Here is a 25,587-nt window from a genome sequence, read left to right on the forward strand (position 1 = left end):
TGAATGGAAGATCAGCTTAGTGGTAGTTGTAAGATGAGCACCTTGGGCAGCAAGTTCTAAGGAAGGAGGTGGAATAGAGCATAGTGGTGCACAGTCATGCTCCCTTCACATGCTGCTGTGCAGTCAGGTATTTGTGAGAAGTCCCAGGCTTGAGCCACTGGAGGCTGCTCACAGGGAGAGAGGAAGTGAGGCATAATGGTTAAAATCTTGACTCAGACTCAGAGAGACCTGGAGTCAAAAATAAACCTAAGCACTCATAGAGGAATACTGAGTAAGTTATTTAACCATTCTAAATCTCACCTCATCTATTTCACTCAAAACCACCCTATAAAATAATTTTGGGGATTAAATATGATGGGAAATGAGCATGCTTTGCACACACAGGACAAGTGATAACTATTTTCTGGGAAGGAAGCATAGGAGGCAGTTGCCACAGAGGTATTAGGAGAAGCAGGAGAATGTGGTATACTAGAAACTAACTTTAGAAAATGTCAGAGAAGAGGGAAAATGCTATAAAATATCCTGTGTGGTGAGAGATTCTGGAGAGTGAGCACCAATAAAAGGCCACTGGGTTTCTCTAAGGGAATTTTGAAAGAGGCCTTGGCCTGAGCAGCTTTAATTAGTGTACTAGTCAGGGTTCTCCAGAGAAACATAACCAGTAGATCTGTATCTACGTCTACATCTATCTACCTATCTGTCTGTAACTAGAAAGATTATTATGGGAATTGGCTCATGCAATTATGGATGCTGGGAGGTTGCACGATTTGCCACCTGCAAGCTGGAGACCCAGGAAAGCTGGTGGTGTAGGTCCAGCCTGAGTCTGAAGGCCTGAGAACAAAGGATCACTGAAGGTGACAGTCCCAGCCCAAGAACAGGAGAAGAGTAATGTTCTTGCTCAAGTACTCTGGCAGTAGAGAAAATTCCCTCTTTCTCTGCCTTTTTGTTCTATCTGGGCCCTCAACAGATTGAATGGGGTCTACCCACATTGGGGAGGGCAATCTGCTTTACTCAGTCTACCGATTCAAATGCTAATCTCTTCTGGAAATCTCCTGGTAGACACATCCAGAAATAAAGTTTGAACCAATATCCCCAAACCCTATGACTCAGTCAAGTTGACACATACAATTAACCATCACAACTGCTAAAAAATGAAGTCACATATCAAAAATTAAGAGGGGAGAGTTGGGAGTTGGTGATACAGAATTAAAGATAGTTTTATCTATAAATTCAAGGAGTTACATTACCAATTGAAAGGTAATGCACATTGGCATATGCGGGAAGTAGAAAATGTATTCTGCATTCTACCTGATTAAACACCAGGTTGTTATTATATTTACATTCGTAAGTAATTTTTTCATCAGGACTGATGTTTTTACATTTAGGATGTTTTTGTGACTGTGTAAGCACATATATATGTATATATATATATCAGTAAGCTTTATGTATATACAGGAAGTTTGAGGAAGAAATAATACTAGATTTGAAGACTTTTTTCCTCAGATGTGTTTAGTTACTTGGAATATGTAGTCTGAAAGTTATAAATGTGCAGCTGAGCAGGAGGAAGGAGAAACCTCTTGGCATCAAATACTTTATTATTTGTCAAAGTATTTGATATTTTTAGTCTCTTGAAGAGACTGGAAAGTTGTGAATAAACAATGCATTGTACCTATTTTAAAAATAACATTCTCTGAGTGATAGTTTGCGAGTATTTCCTCTGGGGTCATGGCATACTTCCTCTCAGTTGGACTGACCTTGGCATTCCAATTGAGAAGATGTCGATGGCTGCTAGTATTTATGGAACACTTTCTAAATCCTGGATATATTTTTAATGCTTTAAGTATATATCAGCTAATTTAAGCTTCACAGAAACCCTGTGAAGAAGGTACTATTATTTTATCCATTTTACAGAGGAGGAAACAGGAACGTGGCTAAGGATGTGATGGCTCTAGGATTCAAACTCCCCCATGAGTCTGGCTCCACTAATTGTGTTCTGAGGTGTATAGTAACTACCATTTGTTTTTGAACACTTACCATAAAGTGGCAAGTGCTTTATAGGTGTTACTGCATTTAATCTCTCAACCAGTCAATGAGACAAATAGCATTTTATCTTCATTTTAAGTGAGGAAATCCGTTTAGATGGTTAGCTTCTCCAAAGTCACACAGCGGTGAACAAAGCCTTCTGACCCCCGTGCCAGCCCTCTTAACCACCCTTAACCACCTCACCGGTCTGCCTTCATGGTCTATGGCAGGAAGGAAATTTTTACTTTAGTTTCTATGAGCATGTCATGATTTAGTCTAACTGTTATTGGAAACTGTGTAAGGTTGGGATTTAGCTGTTGGCTTCATTATCTTTATTCATCCTCTATGCTTAATTTTTTTAGCCAGTAGTGCCACAAAAGTGTGTTTTTTTGTGGTTAAAGCTATTGCTGAGAAAGATGTAGCTGGTCTTCAGACCCCAGAAAATCTTTGGTTACTTACTGTTTAGAGAAACTTTGAAAAAAAAAAGATTGCAGATTTTCTTTTGGGACCAGTTACAATAGGTTTAATAAATTGCTTTGGATTAAGGGATTATGCCTACTCATCCTTATTACCAGGCAGAGTAATACGGTGCTACAGTTTTAAAAAACCTTAGAAACACCAGTTTCTTAGATTTTTACCCTATAGTTGTTTAGGGAAAGGTATAGTTTTTCTTTTTCACTTTGTATCTTCAATGCCTAACATAGTTCCTGGATTTCATAGCTGTTTAATATATAGTACAATTTATTGATATTTTCAAGAAATTCTTATCCCCAATGTGGATAGGGAATTGATATTCCAATTCTGGATAACAGTGCATTGTAATGCATAACGTGCATAAATTACTACTTTTTAAAAGATTCAAGATACAAAAAAATACACTTAATTATACTCAAATTATTCTGAAAATGATACCAGAATAAAATATTCCCCAAATACTTCAGGATATTGTATTCTGAGACCATCATTAAGAAAATCAATTAAATTCTAATCAAAAAGTACCAATTAGGGCCAAGTATGGTGGCTCATGCCTATGATCCTAGCACTTTGGGAGGCTGAGGCAGGAGGATAACTTGAGGCCAGGAGTTTGAGACCAGCCTGAGTAAGAGTGAGACTGTCTCTACAAAAAATAGAAATATTAGCTGGGTGTGGTGGTATGCGCCTGTAGTCCTAGCTACTCAGAGGCTGAGGCAGGAGGATCACTGGAGCCCATGAGTTTGAGGTTGCTGTGAGCTATGATGACATCACTGCACTCTAGCCCAGGAGATAGAGTGAGACCCTGTCTCACAAAAAAGTACCAACTAGAAGATGTCCAATTGTTAGACTGCTAGATAAGCTAGAATTTATTTATAGCTTAGCTTAGAAAGTATAACCATTTCATTTACTCTTTTAGTCTTTTTGTAAGCAAAATTAAGTACCCCAGTGGTCTCAGTGAGTTTGTACACTTCTACCTGCGCCCTATTTTCTCTTTGTCTCTGTGAAAATGATATACAGATTTTACTTCCTTTCTGCATTCTAAAGGACAACCACTCTCTCAAAAGCTGGATCTTTTTTTTTTTTTTTTTACTTTTTTTTTTTTTTAATTTCATCTTATTGTTATGGGGGATACAGAATTTCAGGTTACATACGTTGCCCATGTACCACCTTTCCCCCCAAGTCAGAGCTCCAGGCGTGTCTGTTCCCCAGATAGTGCGCGTTGCACCCATCATGTAGGTATATATCCCTCCCTTCCCCACGCCCCCCTTTCCGAGTCAGCACCTTCAAGCGTTACCATTCCCCAAACAGTGCGCAATGCACTCATTGTGTAGTCTTAATGGTTCCTAGCCTTGTAGTAATGTGCACCAGGCAAACCTCTACTACTGAACTATGTATGCGTTTAGTTTGATGGCCACTGAATTACTCATTCAGGTGATCTCTGGTGAATGGGGCATGGAGCCTTTAGAGTTGACATCAGAAAATATCTGTGGCATTTTAAACATAATTTAGATGAATTATTCTTCTCATATAAGAAAGTTATAAAGTTATCATTGATGTTGGAAAGAAAGCGGGCTTCACATTTTAATATGAGAAAATGTGATATCTTCGCAAAAACAGTCTAGGGGATGATGATAGAAATGTTCTTTGATGGCAGAGTGCTGCACTTAAAACCTGACCTAAAGTTTCTCTAATGTTACATGTGAAGGTGGTGAACACCATTATTATACATGCTGTGGTTTTGCTGTGTGGGCTCAGGGTTCTAATTACTTCTTTAGCAATGTGTGTAAATTCTTGGGGGTTCCATATGCTATCATTTCATATTGTGGATTTTTGTTTGGAAATGATGTTTTTGGGAGAAAAAAGAATTTCATGTTGGTTAAGGGCACTCAGTTTTTAAGATTTTCTTTATTGGTCGAGTCCACAGGGTTTACACATCAGGGAGTATAATTTTAGGGAATGATTGTATAGTACCAAAACCGTATGTTTTCTTAGGATTTGTTGTAGTTAAGAATAAAGTTAGATTTATTTCACTATAAAACTTTACCAAGGACATGTAAGGTTTTATTTTGATATGATATTGAAGAAAAATTCTTCTTCAAAAAAATCATTTTATTTATGCATTTAATCAAGCTGAAATATAAAAGTAAGGAGAACTTTAAAAATAAATACATTCAATTAATTAAAATATGTGGAAACAGTGAAGTAGTACATGTAAGTGAGACCACAGCAAGATGTCCTCAAGTACTTGGAAGTAGGTTTTTCTGAGAGTTAAATCCTAAAATGAATCAGAGAAGGGAATGTGCAGCTCTGTCTATGATACACTAGTGCTCTTAGGCCGTCAGAGTTTGCCCACAATCTTATTAGAGGCCTAGAGGAAGGAGGAACTTGGAATTAAATGGAAACATGAACAAGAGTCACAGTGGCTAACTTCTGCAACGTCTGCACATTCTCCCAGGGAGCGGGGACAATGTCAGGAAAGTTCAGTTGTCAGGTATGCCTGTTTTAGCCCTTTCTTGGATATGGGCACGTCAGTGCTAGTGTGGGAGATGTTTATTAATAACTCTTCTAATCATGTGATAACTATGGGCCCATCCATTAGTTTTGGCAAACTGGAGCAGCTACTCTTGGGGTGAGCTTGGTGGGTGTGGTGGCAGGCACCATAGGGGATGTACATTTTGCCCTTGTTTTATAAATATCATTACAATTCAATTTTAAAAATTTGCCTTTAATGATACCTGAAGGACATCTGTGATAGCTGCTGGCTATAGCCTCAAGTGCAGTTATAGCGGTGATCTTAACTGGCTAAGGTGCCGCAAGCCCAGGGCCCTTCCCATTGCCTTAGTTCTGACTCAGTCCCTGCTCACCAGGCAATTGTCTAATAATTCACTTCCTGTGTCAATTTCCTACGAATTTAGAAAATATTTCCCAATCTGGGTGACAGTTGTATATATCGTAAATGAATATGCTGACATTCTGCTTTCATATCTATGGGGGCAGGCGGAGTTTGGTTAACGTTAGGTAGCATCTCATCCCAGGGTGATCCCCTGAGATACCGATAGATACACTGACAGAGCCAAGACCAGATCCTGGACTGAGGTTAAATCATCACCTCTAGCAGTGGCAGCAGACGTCCCCTGAGTATTCATATGCTTCTTCCATAATAAAAATGTATTGTTGCTAGGAAACAGCTTCCCAAAGACTGTATTTTACAGGCACTGTTTTATCAGCAAGCCTTTCTCTTGAAAGAACACAGTAAGAAGCAGCCACCTTTTATACATCAAGGATTACTGGCCTTGAGAAACAAACTCAGATAATAGTTTATTTAATCTGTTATTTTCTTTGGGACAAACCCACCATCAAATACTTGAAAAGTGTCACAGGTCATGTGCTTTCCTTTCCAGCGAGTGATGAGCTTGCTGTGAATGATGTGTTGAAGAGTCAGAAGCATTGTGTTCCAATTTCAGCTAAGTCTCTAACAAGTGGCATTACCTGGCCCTAGTCAGTTAACATCTCTAGTTCTCTCTCTCTCTCTCTCTCTCTCTTTTTTTTTTTTTTTTGTGCTTATAAAGTATAAAGATTTAGTTTCTTGCAAATAAAATATTTTCTGGATAAGCTAATATAATCTTGCATGTGTGAAATTTCTTCCCTTTTATTAAAAATAAGTATTTATTGAGCTTTTACTTCATGTTAGGTTCTATGCTAATTGCATCATACACGTTTAATCACCCCAGGAAGTAGGTTCCATTTTATGGATGAGAGAATGGAGGTTTGAGAGCAGACATCATTGATCAAAGCTAGGAGGCAGCAGAGCTGGGATTTATACTTGTCTGCCCAACTCCCCACCCCATAGTGTTGATCATTATGCTGTATTCCTTAGATTTGGCACAAATTATTAGAATAGGATTTTTAATCCATCTTAATTTGGGACATGTTTTACTTTCAAGATGATTTCTCTCTTCCCTCCTTATATTTTCTAAAGCCCGAGGAATTGAAAGAACTGTTATACTACCATGTGTTTCATTCTATAAACAGTCCCAGACCATTTGGAAACCCACATTTCTTTTGAAACTCAATGTACTAGTTTAATGTTTCGTTTTTTCCCCTCTCAGCATACTCTTTCTGTGCTTTCTTTGTGTAAGGACGGCAAAAATGGAACTTTTAATGTTGTCAGACATTCTTATAAATTAGTTTGGTTAAAGGAAAAAAATCTTGGTTTAGGATTTAGGAGATTCGAGTTCTAGTTCTGCCTCTGAAATTTACTCCATTATGGAAAAAACAATTAATACTGTTTTTCCACATTGTTATTATAAAGTAAAAGATCAAATATGGAAAAGCATTTAAGATCATAGAAACAAAGTTTCTGTGTGTGATTGCTGAATCGTAATAGCTGCAGTGGATTATTGGAACCAGACTTTAAGTAAAATAATTTTGGGCTTATTGCTGCTTTGTGAAGATCTATTTAAGATAACTATAATTCATTTGGCTTGGCCTAAACATAATGCCAAACTTGGACTGCTGCAGATTTATGTAGGGCATACAGGCAGAGAGATGATCAAATTGCTGTCTGAATTGTCTTATAGTAACAGAATGATTCTTAAGTGACTATTGTATCTATCGATTAGGTAAAAATTAAGGAATGTTTTTACTATCCAAGTTGCAGAAAGTGAGACAAAAGATTGGGAAGGAAAACTGGATTATGAAAGTTAATGTGCTAGACTGGAAGAGAAGAGGAAAAAGAGAATTTCAGGGGAAATGAGGCTCAATAGGGTCATTGAGACACATCCTGAGAATTGAATTATGGATAAACTATGTATCAGTAGGGTCAGCTGTTAAGTGTGATTTTGCCATATTGAAAATGTCATGCTCTTGAACTGAGTCAAGTGCACCTTAAAGAAATTTAAAGAAGTTGGCAGTGCTCTGCTATTTCTGGAATACAATGAACTAGGGGATGAAATAGCTTAAGAGATCATCCACAGACATGTCAAAAGTTCAGACTTATTTCTCCAAGACACAAGGCATAAGAGATAGTGTATGTATGTTTGTGCGTGTTTGTTTCATGGTCAGAGGAGTGGGAGTGTTGGGTTGGCCATTCTGGCCAACTCATTAATGCGAGTGGTTTCACTGAGCATTTTCAGCATCTCCCAGACTATAGTCTGGGACCGCCTTCAACAATTGTTGTCATATCCATATCCATTTCCTTTTTTTTTCTTTTTACTTTTAAACATAAATGTATGTTAAGTAAGAACTTTGTATATTTGTTGAAATCTCAGGTTTGTTGTGGTAGTTTTTCTAATGTACATTGAAATAAGTTTACAAAAGTAGCATAAAACCTGTCCATTTGTGGGGCCACCTAAAATCATCTTGAGAAACGCTTCTTTCATTTAATTTTGGCTTTGTAGAGTGGGTAGACAAAGTACCTAGAGTAGAAAGTCAAAGGAGAAATCCAAAGTCTGGAAATGGAGATTTTTTGGTAAAATTTTCTAGACATTTAAAATGATGGATGGGAATTAGGTCTCTGTTTAGGTTAACCAGCTGAAAACAAGTTTGGGTTAGACTTTAGTTAAGTTTAATTTCTTTCTTTCTTTTTTTTTAAACTACTGAGTAGTTTTTAGGCTATACAAGTTTCTAGGATTCATCAGTGTTTTCTCCCATTTATTTCCTAGCAGAAATGTTTTTCTGGAAAATTCCAAACTTGCTTTGGCTTTAAATAAGGGAGAACAAAATTTCTCCTTACTCGTTTTAGTGATGAGATCTACTCAACCAACTCCTAAGCTCAAGGGTTTAGTTCAGTGCAGCCAGGGCCCTGCCTTTTAAATGTCAGGTTCAGTGCTAAGCTCCCTGGCGCACAGAGGAAGAAGGTTCCTGCCTTCTGTGAGGCATGGCATGCAAACCATTGAAACAGTCCAGACACAAGAGAAATCAACTCTTTGGGTAGATCAACACAGGCCTTAACAGCTGGAAGAACAGTGGGGCTTGGGCACATTGAGCAGGCTATGAGGACAGTAACAGTGGCACTGAGAAGAAGCCACAGGCAGGGGCCTTGGGCAGTCTTTGTAGAGGATTGTTCTGCAGAATTTCTGTGGATTCTGCATTGGCCCACATGGTATTCTGAGAGGAATTAATGTTTTAAATGTAACTCACAGCCTTGCTGCTCTGACACCCTCACATTGAATTTGTAGCAATAACTAGGGAACCTTCAATAAAGCACATTGACATGGCATCCATCATTCCCAAAGCAACATCTTAATGAGGTTCTGTGCTTCGGGAGCAACTGTTTCTTGTTTAAATATACTCGGGCGTGCCCTGTGTAATGGGAAGCAATGTGGCAGAAGTGGCTGGGGTCATAGTGTGAGTTTGGTCAGGTTAGGCACGTACCCACAGTGTGAGGGGCTGGAGCAGCCCTGACGGTCTCAGTGCCTCTGTGGCTGGGTAGGAGGGTGGTATGTGTCATAGGGGAGGAGAAGGAGAATAAGATGGATCAGAAACTGGGGATGTCAGAATCTGAGATAGAAAAACTCTAGTCTCCATGTGTCCTCTTACCCATACCCTCATAGTCTGAGCCACCCCCGCTACCCACCTATAACTTGAGCTCTCCCACACATTCCAAAACCAGTAGACGAGATCTTTAATCGCATGCATGTGAGGATCAATTAGAGGAGAAACTGCCAACCTGTTTTCACCCCACAAGGCTAATTGCATTGATGACAGCATCCATTCTTAGACTTTTGGGGATTTTTATACACATAGGGTTTTTTTCCTTTTAAAAAATTGTTAGCAGTATTATTCTCTGGAAGGAGGGAGAAATAAGCCCCTGGGGGGACTGAGTATGTCTTCAGACCCAAGGACTTCTCTCTGTTGCCAGAGACCACACCCCTCCGCAGGCGTAACCACAGAACACTATTTCTTTTGGCAGGGTCTCTGACCTTGAAAGATCCAGCCAGCCAGCCGCCTTGAAGCTTTGGGTGCTAGACATAATACGGTCAGAGTCCAAGAGTTATTTCTATTTTATATGTCTTATTTAGCATGGCTATATTACATTTTTTTTATTCATCAGAAGTCCTGCTCTTGAAATAAATGTAAAATGCTTCGCAAGACCATTGCCATTGAGTTTCATATAGATGTAGTCTAAAGCACATTTGGAAATATGAAGAATTCCAGAATAAGAGATCATGCTCAAGTGATGCCTTATTGCCTTTCTCTTGGAGATGCAGCAAGTTGAGAGTGTGAATTGATCTTCAATGTCTGTTAAATTCTTAGTTTTCTTTCTTTTGAATGTGACGAGGCCATTTTTTTCCTTGGAAAAACAGTTTGTGTTCAGCTTGGGAGGTTGATTTTTCACCATCAGTTTTTCCCTTTAATAATTGAAAACCACTGTTCATTATTTACATAAAACTGTCTTTTTCTGGTCTGCTTTCTATAACCTTTCCCCTCTTAAGAATTTTAAGAATTCCCTGACTTTCCTCTGGGGGATTTTATGCCTGCCTTATCCCAGATGTGGGACATAGACTACTAGGCTGAGGGTTTTTTTTGTTGTTTTTTTTTTAAGTGTTTCTACATTTGAAAGACGTTCTTTTAACCGGTAAGCAAATCTGCCACTGAGAAAAAGGCTTATAAGAAACTCAAGTAGTTAAGAGAATATGTGAGCTTGGTTTAAATTTCTGACTTACTGAATGACACCAAAATCCCATCTGCAAAATGAAAAAGCAGATAGTAGTTTCAAATAAAGGGAAAATGCACACATGTTATTTCAACCTTTTAATTCTGGGATTTTATTTTCTGGATGAAGGCATGTCAGTTTCTAGTCCCAGTAGCTTCTTGTCTGGTCTTCACTACACGTTTGCTGATGTCAGCCCCGGGGGACACCAGGGTTTCGGAGATGTTTATTCTGTCTTTGTCTTCTCTGTCTCCACCTTCTGCTCACATAAAGAGGATATTTAGCTTTATTCATAATATTTTGTCTGCTTACATTCTTATAGGTGTATTGATCCTAATCCCTGGCTCAGAAATTTTAGGAGAAGGGGATAAGTTAGAGTGAAAGAGGCTATATTAAGAAATACAGGATTTTCTTTTTTTTTTTGTAATGTCTACTCAGATTCCCAGATGACTGCTCATTACCAGCTTTTGGTTATTGTTGTTTATATATTAATGTCTAAAAAAACATAAAATCTAACATTTTTTGAATGATAATATGTGAGAAGAATGCCAAGGAGAGTTTTTCTTCCCTACTTGAACAAATATACATTTTCCCTAAGTCCAAAGTTCTGTTTTCCATAATGATTGCAGTTCTAATGTATCATGTTAATTCTATAAAATCAGAATTTATGGATTTAGCAAGTTTCTTCCTAATTCAAATTATTACATTTAAAATCTAAATTCATAAGCTTTATTTAGTCCTTTTCCTAGTAAGCGAGGTCCCTACCTATCGTGTTTCCACCTATGCCCTGTTCCCGTGGCTGACGGATGCTTTTCTTTTTATCTCCTGTAGGATCTTTCGAAGATGGTTTGGCTGCCTTGGAGATTTGGAGATCTGATGCCACGATGAGGACTCACACACGGGGGGCTCCCAGTGTGTTTTTCATATATTTGCTTTGCCTCGTGTCAGCCTACATCTCCGACAAGAACCCAGAAGTCATGATTCCCTTCACCAATGCCAACTACGACAGCCACCCAATGCTGTATTTCTCCAAGACAGAGGTGGCAGAGCTTCAGCTCAGGGCTGCCAGCTCGCACGAGCACATTGCAGCCCGGCTTACTGAGGCTGTGCACACCATGCTGTCCAGCCCCTTGGAGTACCTCCCTCCCTGGGACCCCAAGGACTACAGCGCTCGCTGGAATGAAATTTATGGAAACAACTTGGGTGCCCTGGCAATGTTCTGTGTACTGTATCCTGAGAACATTGAAGCCCGAGACATGGCCAAAGACTACATGGAGAGGATGGCAGCGCAGCCTAGTTGGTAGATTTTTGTCTTTTTCTTCTTACTGTATTAACTCTGCAATATAAAGAAATGAATCCATATGAAATCTTAGAGGCCACATTTTCACGTACTTCTTTGTGTGTAGGGGGCAGTGAGGGGGTTTTACTTGTTGCATGTGTTGCCAGTGGCTTATGAATGGCCTGTAGTTTCAAAAGACCTAGTAACTTCCATGTTTAAAGTCAGAAGGAAAATATTGAGATGCAACCTAACTAAAGAAAAAAATATTTTACTGAATTGAGTAAACAGTATCATCCTGATTGTTGAGAATTCTTTCCCCCTTGCTTAACATGCATATATTACCATCATCTGTTGTTAGGTTTTGATAGGCTTCCATGTGGTTAAGACTTTTTGTCAGCAAGAAATTTCAGCTAATTAAGACATATTTGCATTTTATGACAAGGAGCTAAAAGTCAAAGTGACGGATTGATTGGCAATTTATAAATAAGATCCTATCCGATAACCAGCAGATTGCCCAAACCTGTAGGAAAATCAATGTTGTAGTGTAATTGTGTGAGGAATTCTAATTATATAATAATTTACTTTCAGAAGTTCAAGATTCAAGAACTTCCTGTCCCTTTTTGGTTAGCTTAAATTTATTTTGTTTATAATTAATATTTCCATCTGCTTCCAAAAGATATGGAATGAGTTGATTAAGCAAGGGATTCTATGGGTATGTTTACTTAAACTGTGTTTTAATACAAATTTTTGGTTCAATTGTGCTAAAAATTTACAAATTATATGAAATATTCTTTTAAAATTATGTAAGCTGCTGCTTGTCATAGGGATGGAGAGAGCTCATTTTTATATGCTTAGAAAAATCAGTGAATGCACTTAATGCTGTGATGAATTATATCTTACATGAATTACATCTTATATATCAGAGGTGAAGAATGGTGGTTTGCAAGTTTTCTGATAAATTTCTGGAATTTTGTAATGAAAAAGATTATGGAGGAGTTGGTATTCAATCCATATCAGAGATGATTTTTTAGACTTGTTAAGTATATATAGTCATTTTGAAGCTGACAATATTTTGATTGGAAAAACTTTTTTATTTGATTTGTTTCAAAGATCAGCCATGTAAATAGTTTCTCACTATTTTGTGAGAATTTGATTTTGACTCACATTAACTGATCTTATTCTATTCCTGACACCAAGAAAGAAAATAAAAGACGTATGAAAACTTACTGATATTTGAACTGCAAGATTATATTATTAAATGGTACAGTAACTCATTAGTTGATTTGTTCAATCTATTAGTTAATAATGGCAGCCATATTTACATTATTTAGGAAAAATACCTTTGTTGTTTGTAAAGTTACTTTCCCTTCTAAAGTCCTTTTTGTTTTACATAAAGTGGATTTTGGCAGATTAAGATATTGATGTAAATGTTTCAGAGTGATAGTTACCATGAAAAGCCATCTATTTCATCTCACAAGAGAGTAACTGACTGTGAAATACCATTTTTTATGGAGATTTTTTTTAGCACAAATACAACAACTTTAAGAAAATTGTACAAGACTAGTATAATTTTCTTATTATAATATAAAACATTCAGGTGTACAGATACCGTTGAATGAATGCTGTTGTTAAAGAGGATTAGACTCCTTCTATGATAAAAGAAGAGAAATAATTGATTTTCACAAAGTTTCTACAAGTTCAGATTTACTGATCATTGGAGATGTGTAGAAGTTTACTAGAGGACTAGTACTTTATTCATGGCAGTATTGATAAAAATAAGTATAACTCTGTGCCATTAGCCAGTAGCCCAAAAGCCAATCTTTGACATAAGAGAGGTAGACAGTTGACTTCTCTTGACCTCCAAGAAGCTGAAGGTTAGAAATTGAGAATTTACCTCTGCATCTGGTTTCTAGTTCCAGAAGTGATGTTGGCATAGAAAGTTGAGCTACTTAAGTATAGCCAAGAGAAAAATGCTTCAAAAACTGTCAAGAAAATAAGAAAATGGAAATAAAAATTAATATTTGTTGTCTGATTAAATAAAATCCAAATTCTTTAGCTTAAAAAAAAAAAGAAAAGAAAGTTTGAGCTATTTATTTTGTCTTGGCAGGTACTATTATTAGGTTGTGCTTTTTAACAATTTATGGAAATTTTTTTGAAACTACCTCATCTAACCCCTAGACTCTTAAATTTTCATTTAGATTCGTGGATGAGCATAATCACTGTTTGAAAACTTTTAAAACACTGTTAAGTGTTTTTACAGTTCTACTGCCTCTCTTTAAATTGCTCAATGAAATGATATGTCCTCACTGTGTACAAAGAAGAATACTGTGAGTGTTGTCATTGTCTTAGCATATAGTTCACCTATATTTGATTTAAGAAAAAAATGAAAAGACTAGCTCTTATTTACAAAAGAGATCAATAATTAATATTGTAGATTTAAAAAATACTTCCTACAGTGGCTTCATCAGACTGAATACACATGCCATTTTCCTTGAAGAACATTTCTACTGTTTTGAAAACCAGTGACTAAACAGTGTTCATTCACTTATTTATTTAATCACCAGACATTTATTGAACATCCACTGTGTATCATGCACTGTACTGGATGCTGGGGATTCAAAGATGAAGACATAGCCCAGTAATTTTGCACCCAGGGTAAGGGGTGCAAACATTGGGTACTTAAAACCTAAGTTAGGAGTATTTCCTCTGTTCAGAATTGAGTTAAGGCTCATTTAGTAAGGAGTTTCATGGGTTGGCATTCATGACTGACTTAAATATTTGTATCATGCCGCACTCTAGTGTGGTGGAAAAGCACCAGCTCTAGAGTCACCCTGCCTGCATTTGAGTCCCAGCTCCCCCACTCTTCAGCTGTGTTACTTCAGGTTAATTTTCTTACTTTGTGTGAGCACTGGCGCCCTGATGTGTAATATGGCGGTAACAGCTACATCTGTCCCAGGGTTGTTAGGAAGATGAAGTGAGATAATCAATGTAAAATATTTAGCATAGTTCCTATCACATAGTGACCCGTCCATAAATAAGAATAATGACAATAATGATAATTATTGATACCACTATTTTACCTAGTATCTAGATCCTGTTTGGTTTGTAATTTAGTATATGTAGGCTCTAAGGAAATAGTATTTGATTGAAGATTTTACTCATCTTTGTTCAAATTGCTCTCAAAACTGGAACATCTGTTTAACTCATAAAACTTTCTTTTTGGCTTTGTTCCATGAAAATTTTTAGTGATGCTCCCCTGGGCCCTTTTTTTATGCATATAGGAGTCTAATGGTAACACCAGTGAAAAAGGCTTGGGGGGGAGTAACAATGATGTGTCTTTGGTGTTAAAAAGAAGTACATATGAGATATACATTCATACAAATTTATCAATGTGGATCATTTTATTTGAGTATTTAGTAAATAAAGAGATTAAAGTTCACATCTATAGATTCACTGAAGAATCTTGGGCCATTGTAAAAGAAAAGTTAAAGGGAAAGTATTACTTAATTGTACTGTGTCCATCTAATATAGTACAAAGTAGAAAGGGAATCTGATAGATTAATAATGTTGGTGGTGATTGAAAAAAAAAAATCACAGCATGTATTATAATCGTGTGTGTCTCTGAGTATGTGAATGACTGGGCACCGTAGACAGTTGAGAGTTATCTTTGTGCTGTATCTGCTTTTGCAGGGTGTCCATATCCTCTCTCAGAAGCTCTCTCCTTTGTTCTCCCTTCTGCTAAAGCTCCACATTCTTCATCACAGCAAAAGTAACAAGAGTAATTTAAGCTTATGCTTAACTTAGTTCTAAAAATCAAATTTAAAAAAGATGTTATCTTAACCTAATATATAGTGGCAAATTATTATTAATTAAAAAACTATAATGGCAAAGACATCACCAATAATGTCTTTGTTTTCACTCTTTTAATTAAGCCTTTTTTCCCCTATAGATTTTGTCTTCCAAATGAGAGTTAGGATTTGGGTTACAGTTGGCTCTGTGTTATATAAAAGCTTGATTAGAAATTAACTTAGAACCATTTTTAGAAAGCTTAATGAGCTAATAAGATCATAAATGTAGGGCTGGTAACAATGGAAAATACATTTTATCACACTCAAAGTGAACTCACTTTTTTTTATATAATATTACCAAGACACAGAACATACAAATTCTGAGTATGCCAGTAAGTACCATGTGGCCATCCTCATTTATTATTGGTTGCTTTCTGCATTCAATCCTTATGTAGTTAAAAAAAATGGCTGGATTCCAAATAAGTAAAAATTCTCCATCAGCTTTTTTCCCCCAAGAGCTTAAACTTTAAGGTAGAGAAATAATAAACAGGGTGCGCAGTAGAGATTTAAAAGGGATTTTTTAAAAAATCCGTTTTTAGGATAAGTTTTTGGAGTCACACAAATTCTACTTCCTAAAATTTTCGTAACATGCATGTGCATTTTTCTTTTACTTTTTTATACTTATTTCTACTATACCTTCCCCCCTTAAGATTAAGGAAACATAAAACGCATAGTTTAAGTTAGAAGTAGCTGAGAAAGATAAGAGGGGGAAGAAAGGGTTGGGGATGACTGGACAAGGAATGAGACAATTGCTAAAATGCATCTAACACACCGTAAGCCGGCTGCAAGTGGGCCCTGAGATTTTTTTTCTCTTAGCAGCAAAGAAAGTAGGCTTAGTCAGTTTTGAAGTTTAGACTGTCCCTGAGATCAGTTACTCTGTAGAAGAACTACTCTTGGCCCAGAGGTCAGAAGGAAATTTTTCCTGGGGTTTTCATAAAGAACCCTCACAATTTTCTCATAAACATCCTTACAATGTGTGTGTGGCAGATTTCATGGTGGTGTTTCTTTACACCAGCCTGTACTGAGAGCAATGCCATGCCTGTTTTGCTCAGATGCATATCCCTCAATGGAGGATCTCAGAAGCAAAGTTCATGAAAATCTGGACAGGGGAAGGAGGGAAGGAGTCAGGGTAAAGGGGATGGATGTATGGCTTAGTCCAGGTCCCCTTTTTTCCCTAGTCCAGCTTAATCCTTTAGTAGAATTTTGCATATGTAGAAAAATGAAATGACTGCATATCCATCGGGCAGCCTCTCTCTATATGTACATTATGTATCTCAGCCAAGTTCTTGGTAGATGGGCTGTCGTTAGCTCAACATCACACTCCTCAGCAAATTCTTACAGTGATCTTCTAGAGCTGACAACAAACAAAACAAACAAAATGTACCTAATTACTGGAAGACATTACAGATCCTGAATCCCTTTAGAAAGGTGCAGTTAAGTTTACTACACTTCACTTAATAATAATATGGGAAGATGAATGCATTTAAAAAAGATTTAAGATAGGATTGTAACAGAGAGGATTTATTGTTCAAGCCCTAGCTGATGGCATAAGAGTTATCCAGTGTGCATTTCTGAGCAGCAGGCTTTTTGGGGCTTTCATCTTAAATTGTAAACCCTGGGGGATGGACCTGGCCTAGTGCTCTTTGGATGCAGATCTGTGCTTGCATGTTGGCTCTGCCACCGTATTAGCCATGCGTCCTTTGGCAGGTTCCTTAACCTCCATAAACCTGTTTCTTCTTCTATGAAATAATTATTCCTCCCATGCAAGGGTGTTCCAAGTTTTAAATGAGATAATGCGTATAAAGCTCTTAGCATTATGTGCCTGGCACACAGTTTTACTAAAAAGTTTATTATGATGACACAGAAATAGGTATGGATATGCAACTTTATTCTTGTTAAGTTTCTTGGTACACAGTACTGTGTTTTGCATACTCTGTCAATCTAGAGTTGTGTCTTTGAGAAGTATTTGTTGTGAATCATTTTTTTTCTCCCTTTCTTTATAATATTTTTGCTTACTTATCGTCAGACAGAAAATAAATCACAGAGGAAAGAAATTACTTCACTCTTGCCTTGGAGCCAGTTAGCTACAGGAAATCAGGAGAACTGGTGAGGGAAACAAAAAAGTTGAACTTTTGGACAGAGAAGTAATTGTATTTTTTTTTTTTTTTTCCACAACAGACTGAGAGACTGAGTATTAAATCCTTGCTTGTGGATTGCAAACTCCTGGATAGTGACATCTGAGGGTGTATTTGCAAAAATAAAATAAAATAGTAAAATAAAATAAAGAAAATGAAAGAAAAACCTCTGACATATTGAAATGAGCCAGTCAGTTTCATTGCTGTGCATATGAAAAGGAAGAGTATGCCTGCCCTTCCCAGCATTCCCTGCTGGGCTCCAAGTGCAATTCCCTACAGCTGTTTCTCAGGCTTTTTCCTTTTCGAAATTGCAATTTAAGGCTGAGAATCAAAGGGGGGAGGATGTAGCTGGGCCCCAACATGTGGGGCCACAGCACTGTGAGTAAAAAGATCAGGTTTTCCTCTCATGACCTTACAGTGACGAAGGCTGGGGGAGGCTGAGCCTGGAATGCACCTGGAGTCCATTAAAGTGGACTCGTGGAAACAAATGCTGGGCTGTCAGAAAACCCATCCCCCAGTTCCCCTGGCTTTTGCTCATTCACATTTTTCCTTTCCCTTCCCCTTCCTCCTCATTCTTTCTGCCTCTCTTTTTCTCTGTTCCTTTCATTCTGTGTTTACCCTGCTGCAGACCCTTAGAAATAGAAGGGTAAGAGAGATGATGACTAGGAGGCTTTTTACAGTGATCAGATTCTTTAACATTTACAGAAACACGTAGCCATTGGGAATTCCCTTTTTGAATGCCATTTGATAAGCAGGTTGTTGCTAGCATCATTACAAATGGATTATTGGGCAAAAATTGAAGTCATGTGCCCTGGGCAGAGGAAGCACGTGAAGAGAAGCTGAGGGGGAGGCGTAATCGGGTGTGCAGGTTAGCTGGAGGTTAGGGTGCCATCGGACAATTGTGTGTTGCACGCTCACACCCTAAATAGGATGCTGCGCTAACCTTAAGCTCTTAGTGCTCAGCTAACTTAAACTCTGAGCTCCTTCCCATTTATTTCAAATGCAGGTGAGGATAAAGTAGTTCTAATCATGCTTCTTTCTAACAGTAACTATAAGATGTTTCATGATAGCTTTAATCATACACAATTGAGAAGAAATCCAAAGTTAATTTTCTTTGTAGGGTCTGTTTGTTTGAGTCCAAGATTCAGTATTGGTATGGCCTTCGACTTGTCCCTGATGAGTAACTCACTCTCTCCTACCTCCTACCCTTTCAGTGTCATTTGTTACCTTTTAAAATGCAACAGGCACCTTCAAAGTTGTCAGAGGGAGCTGTGCTCAAGGCCAGAGCAGTCCTCATCCCTCTTTTAATTGGGTTCTAAGTTAGTGCCCCTCACCCTATATAAACAAAGACAACATGAATGTATTAAGTTCCACACAGTCTTTACAATCTGGCTCTTAAATTTTTTTAATATAAAAACTTGGCAAGCATGATGTCTGAATTTTGTGCATTCCTTGCCCCTATCTTGAGGGAAAATGTTAGTTGGCAAGTACTGCATGTATTATGACTATATTCTGTTTCATTGATGCTTCATAATCATTTTTTAAAGTTGGATTTATCTATCGGATAAAATAAGTATTCACTTCTAATACCACTTAAGATGTAGGATTTTGCTGACATTAAGTTCTTGCTATTGGTATACAGGTATGTATAACAACTGGAGAGTGATAACGGCATGGGTATGCTCATGGAGTCTCTTATCAAGCCAGATAGTTCATTTTATCTTAGATACTTTCAGAATGGCCTTTTACTTCTTCATCTCCTTTTGCTATGTCCATTAAGGCAACATGTTTTAGCCACGCTTAACAAAGTCTCTCTCATCCATCTTTCCTTTTCCTTTCCAGTGTTAACATGCTGGTTCTGGACAGCAGGAGGAGACATAGTCAGGGGCCAGATCGTTGCTGATCCCATATAAGCCTGTGGTTTAGGAAGCTTTGTGTGTAGGATGGCTTGACTATATTAGTCAAGGAGGGAAAGGAAGACCACAATTAAGACTGTGAGGGTGGGGAGAAGAAGGGATGAATTTAAGAGACATTTATTTAGGACACAAAATCCACACTGAGATTGATTGGAGATGGGGTGCTGTTTCTCAAAGTGTGATTCTTTCAGCACATAGGGTATCCTTAAAAAGACAGATTCCTGGGTCCCACCCACACTCACCAAATCATGACCTCTTGGAGTAGGCCAAAGAACATGCGCTTGTAGCAGGTCCCCCATGCGATTCTGAGGCACACTAAAATTTAAACTGTAAGGAAGAGGGAAGTATCAATGATGGACCTGGATGCAGGTTGCATACTGATACCCAAATGAGATAGGGAACATTGGAGAAGGGAGTGGTTGTATGGGAGAGAAAAGATAGTTCACTTTGTACATGTCTTTTTGTGTTATTGTCTCTTCTGTCTACTTTATCTCTTTACTGATATCACCAACTGTGTGGGCAGATGACTTTCAAAGCCCTCTGTTATCATTACAGTGGCTCTTAGATATCCTTGGCAGGTATCTTGGTGTATATTTATTATTACAATTTTTAGGACCTCTTTGCCACATCTGCTAATTCTTATACGTTCACTATCTTCCACTTTCACTTTTACCTGTTCTGTGGCTTCTGCACTGCTACCACTACATTCTACTGACCCATCATCATTTCTCTCCTCCCTCCCCTTATTCTGTTCTTCACTCTTGCTAGGCTATGAATGCTTTGTGCTGTTGGTGATTCTGTCACTGATGGATGTAGGTGAGCTCTTGGGGAAAAAGTATCTTTGAGAAGTAAAAAAGATCAGCCTGTTGTCATCATCACCATAAAACATGCCTCCTTTCAGAGCTTACAATTTTTTTAAAGTCTTTTTTTCTAGAACTTTGTGACTTTATTGTTTTAAAGCTTTTCACTGACAGGGATTGACATGTGATCTCCCCAGTGGTCCACTTGGACCAGGTGCCCCAGCGTTTTCCACTTTGCCGAGTCTGTATAAATTTATATACAATCCCTGAGCTGGCTTTTCAGCCTGCAGGGATCCTAGACTCATCCGTCCCTTTCCTTCCTCCTTTCTCTCCAATCCTATCCAAACTTCATGATCCAGCTTCTTCCTCCATTACATCTTCTCCCCCTCATTCTTCTCAATACCCATAGTTATTTCTCATCTAACTCATTGGCTTGCAATAGTGACTGGGTTGCTTCCCTGGTTGTCTGACCAGGAATGTACATTTTTAGATGCAGCTCCAAAGAAACTTCCTTCTAGAAACCTCCTGGACTCTCCCTTCTACTCCCACCCTGGCAGTGTAATTCGGATGCTCCAAGGAACTCATGTGAAAATCTTACGGGATGTTTCACCTCCACTGTAATTCTTGGTGTGTTTATTCGTCTTCCTAACTGCCACATAAGCTTATTGAGGGGTAGCCCCAGCATTCTTTACCTTTGAATCCTGAGAGCCCACTATGGTATATGGTATACCTGCCACAAAACACTAATAAATTATATTGAATGAATCACTTTTTTTTTTTTTTTTTTTTTGGGACAGGCTCTCACTCTGTTGCCTGGGCTAGAGTACAACGGTGTCACCATAGCTCACTGCAACTTCAAACTCCTGAGCTTAAGAGATCTTCCTGCCTCAGCCTCCCGAGCAGCTGGGATTACAGGCACACACCACCACATCCAGCTAATTAAAAAAATTTTTTTTTGTAGAGATGAGGTCTTGCTATGTTGCTTAGGCTGGTCTTAAGCTCTTGGCCTCAAATGATCCTCCCACCTCAGCCTCCCAAAGTGCTAGGATTACAGGCATGAGCCACCACTCCCAGCTCATGGATCATCTTATTTTGATTGAGATTCCAAGCTTCCAAGAACAGAAATCCAGGCTTTATATACAACTTTGAACATGACTTGGTATGTGCTGTGGCTGCTCTTATTTGTCTGGCCTCACTTTCACTCTGAAGACCTGCCTGTCATCAGCCTTTTGTCTGTCAGCCTGTAATCACAGAGACATTGTGCCTTTGACACACTTGGAGGGGCAGGGGGAATGTCAGGATTTGACATCTTGGCGCATAGCTCACCAGAGCTTCTCAGATTCCTGCTCTTTCAAGTGCTACCACACCTGGTGTTCTGTCCTCCCTGATCCCATGAATTTTGGCATCCATCATGTATGTAATGTCCATGTGTGTTCCTTATCAGGCAACCACAACAGAGTTTTGTTTTTACTCAATTAAAGCCTCCTGCTTCAGTCTCTGAAATGAATGGCAGTGGCATTAAGCAGTGGGGGGCGGGGGAGGGGTGATACTTTATTGGAATTAAGAGCAAGGACTGTGGAGCCAGACGGCCTGTTAGTCTCAGTTATTAGCTGTGTCACCTTGCGCATGTTACTATGGCTCAGTTTCCTCATCTGTAAATTGGGGATAAATAAAATAAAATAATGTTGTTTAGAGGATTAGTTAACAAAACAGTACATGGCATAAAGTGCTAGCTGTTATGGTCTTTAATTATTGCTTTGCTTATATTTTGTGTTCTTATAAATTGATGCCAACAAAAGCAATTTTCATTTACAAATAAATGTATGTACGTATTCACTTTATGTAAGTTTATTGTATTCTTATTATGTTCTAGGCATTTTGCTAGGTATTGAGGATATAAAAATTTGAGGGCATGTTATACATCTGTCTTGCCTGGAGTTGTTGGTCTATGGAAGATATAAACTAATAGACGGTATCGATGCAGGTGGTAGATGCTGTGACTGGGAAAGCACAGTGTATAATGGGAAGGCCTGGTGTACTTTCCAGCACTGGAGCATCAGGGAAGCCTTTCCTGCTGGGGCCAGAAGGACAGGTAGGAATCAGCCAAGTGAAAGGAGAGAGGAGCTGTGTTTGACTCGTGTTCCAAGCACAGGTAACTGATGCACAAAGGCCTGGAGACATGAAAAAGCAGAGTGCTTGAGGAACTGAAAATTTTGTCATAGGGAGGGAACTAGCAAGCGTTGAGGCTTTGAGCAGAGAACCGCTGCTGCCTTGTCTACCATGTGAAAGAGCTTGGATTTTTCCTTACAAGTATTGTGAGGCCATTGACGCGTTTAATAGGGCAGTGACATGATCAGATTTGTATGAGTGTGTTAACCTTTTCATTGTAGAAAAGGTTTTTCATAATAAAAGTAGATTATATGAGCAAATGTGCGGCTTAATAAAGTATTTTAAAGCAAACACCCTGGTAACCACAAATGGCAACGTTCACCCCCCAGAACCCCCTTCATAGACCCCATCCCAGTCACACGTCCCTCCTGACAGAGACTACTGTGACTTCTACAGTCATCGTGTCCTTGTGATCCTTTACGGTTCATCCAGGTGTGCATCCCTAGGCATTATACTTTAGTCTTGCTCATTGTTGAAATGTTTTGAAGGCTTTTTTATCTGCAGTTTCCCTTGCATCCCTTTATTTTCTTCACACTTTATCTGTGGAAGAACCTGGGTCCTCTGACCTACGTCACTTCCCGTAGTCTAGATGTCGCTGATTGGGCGCCCAAGGCGCAGGTCAGTGAATAACTCTGCTGTTGGTTCTTCCTGCAGATTGACAGCTGGATGCCGAGGCCTGGTCCACTCAATTTTGATCACTCAGACACAAGCATACATGGTGGCCGTTCTCTCATCAGGAGGTTTCTCGTGTGGCAGACTCTGTTCTAGGAGGAATCTCTGACCACGTGTGGGAGCAGACTGTGGAGGTCAAACCAGGAAGACCTGTAGGCCTTTTGTGTTTATCCAGGTGAAAGTCTGGAACAGGAAAGGAGTGATAGGGTCCAGGGATAAAGAATTAGCACTTAAAAGACTTGACAATTGTATTGGAGGGACAAAGGGGACAAAGAAGTTTCTTTATGGGATATGAAGGGGATGTTGGGACCTTGACATGAGCTTGTAACACTTGGAGCTGTTAGAGAATGTTAATAAAGGTTTAATATATATACTGATATACTGAATCGAAGTGCCTACGTATGTTGTTAGAGCCGGTTCCCCTTGGCCCCAGGAACAGAGAGGCAGAGTCATTGAGGCTGCAAAAAGGCAAAGGAGTGTATTGGCTAGTTCGAGCTAGGGTCCAGGTCCCAGAGCACCAACGCAGTGGCCTCTCCACGAACTAGGACCCCGTCCTGGGGTAAAGGTTAAGCTTTTATACTTTTCTGTATGCTAGTTTTCACACGACACGTTAGTCTGCACACGACACGTTAGTCTGCACACGACACACTAGTCTGCACACGACATACTAGTCTGCACATGACATACTAGTCTGCACACAACACACTAGTCTGCACTTCATCCCCCTTTAGTTTATTTGTTCTTTTTTAGAAGTGGCTGATCACGTTGGCTCCTGGTTTGTTGACTCTAAGCTTCGGGCTTTTCGTGCTGGCGCCAGTTGTAGTTAACGTCATCCAGGGGAAGAGGAGGGTCTCCGACGGGGGAGGGGGGCTGTTGATGCATAACTTCTAGTTTTTGGTTACAAGCGATACTGGGAACACACGCCCTGCACAAGCCATTCATGTGCTGATCATGTCTTGCTCTTCTTATCTACTTAGTTGGTTGGAGGGCCCCTGGACTCTCCAGCCCTTTATCAGGAAGTAACTTGCGGTTACCTCCCCTTTACAAAGTAAAGGCTTTGTTTTCCTTTACTTTAGTGAAGCCTGCCATGGCTCCACTTACACTAAGCACCAAGCCAGCAAGCCATATATACAGAAGCAGAACTAGGCCGTTGGCTTCTCACATCCAGGAAGCCTAGCCTATCATGGAGTTACCTTTGCTCTTATCCCTGTTTTTCATTCTGATTAACTATATTTATCAAACAACTAAAAGCAAGCATAGTCACAGAAGCGAATAGCATCAGTTAGAATCAAAGAGAGCACACATTTTCCTACTATCAATTCCTGTTCTTCAACGTACCCAAGAGGAGATGTTTGGTTCACGACTCTCAAGCTTTATTTTTAACAACTTCCTATTTGCCTGTGGTATATTGTGACACACATATATGTATATATGTAAAATATATTTATATATTTTATTGTCACCAGAAAAAATTTTTATCCAATATAAAATATACTTTCAGGTACAATAGACATAGTTTCTGTTGATGATAGAGAAATGTAGAAGGAAAGTTCAAAGAAGGTCAGATTTAATTAAAGGAGTCCTACCACAAAAAATAAATGAGTAACAGCTGGAAGAATGAGAAGAAAAGTCGAGGTGCTAATGCAGCGTTGCAGCCACGTGGGTGTCCTCAAATCACTTTCTGGAGCTGAAGCCAAAATGAAACATCATGCAGGCTGCGCTCTGGGAGGAGAGTATTAGCTTGAGTAAGTTAAAAAGGAAAAAGAAAAAAAGATTCCTGATGAAATGTGTATAGTGATTTGGGCTTGTAACAATTTAGTGAGTAATTTTCAGCTCATATCTGTGATTCATTTATAGTGAATTCACTATTATAAGCAAAAATGTGATCTGGGGAAAGAAAGAGATAAGAATAAATAGAACGTGCACATACTGCTAAAATTTTATATTAACTTCAGTATCGTCGTCCCATCCTAAGCTCTTAACCATAAGTTTTAAAAACCATATGAAATTGACTATTTTACCGTCTTTCAAGAGCCTGTTGACATGAGAAAGATTTTAAAGTATTACTGAATCCAGTTTGAATCTTTTGCTCTCTGCTTTTCTGCCATACTATGGTCTGTCGCTTGGTCAGAGAAGATGGAGAGAATGGGATTACATTCAGCATTTCGGGTCAGCTTTTATTTTCCCTGTGATAGATAACTCTAGATCTAAAACTTGGGAAAGTGTTTAATGCCTGGGGCATGTTGAAGGCAGCTCACAAGTTTGGCTCATAATTTAATTTAAATTTAGTTTATCAGTTCTGTTTTCGTGGCAACATATGAGGTAACACATCCCACAACATTTATGATTCACAAAGAAAAGAGTTCTGAGCTGACGTTTTTCTACTCTACATCCAAATTACTTTTTAAGATGTACTTTTTGAAATTGCATCCCTGGGACATAAAATAAATATTATTGGTACAGGGTGCTGTCACGGGCGTTAGTCATTACTTCTCTTGAATGTAAACGGCTTCAAAGCCAAGCAAAATTGTTTTGGAGGGTGAGGGATGCTTTTCTTATTGTTTTTACACACAGTGATAAATTATTTTTCCCTTCCTGAATTGACTGCCAGAGCCCATATA

At 38.7% G+C, this 25,587-nt stretch overlaps 1 protein-coding gene across 3 annotated transcripts in view; it reads left to right on the plus strand.

The window, feature by feature from the left end:
* Positions 1 to 25,587, plus strand: part of DSE (dermatan sulfate epimerase) — a 65,401-nt gene that overhangs the window by 15,649 nt on the left and 24,165 nt on the right. For all 3 annotated transcript variants that reach the window (XM_069488005.1, XM_069488009.1, XM_069488006.1), the window contains exon 2: positions 10,979 to 11,447. In XM_069488005.1, the coding sequence (XP_069344106.1) occupies positions 11,032 to 11,447 (416 nt within the window). In that variant the 5' untranslated portion in view covers positions 10,979 to 11,031. The remainder of the gene's footprint in view (positions 1 to 10,978; positions 11,448 to 25,587) is intronic.

Source organism: Eulemur rufifrons, chromosome 15, assembly GCF_041146395.1.
Source record: "Eulemur rufifrons isolate Redbay chromosome 15, OSU_ERuf_1, whole genome shotgun sequence".
NCBI lineage: Eukaryota > Metazoa > Chordata > Mammalia > Primates > Lemuridae > Eulemur > Eulemur rufifrons.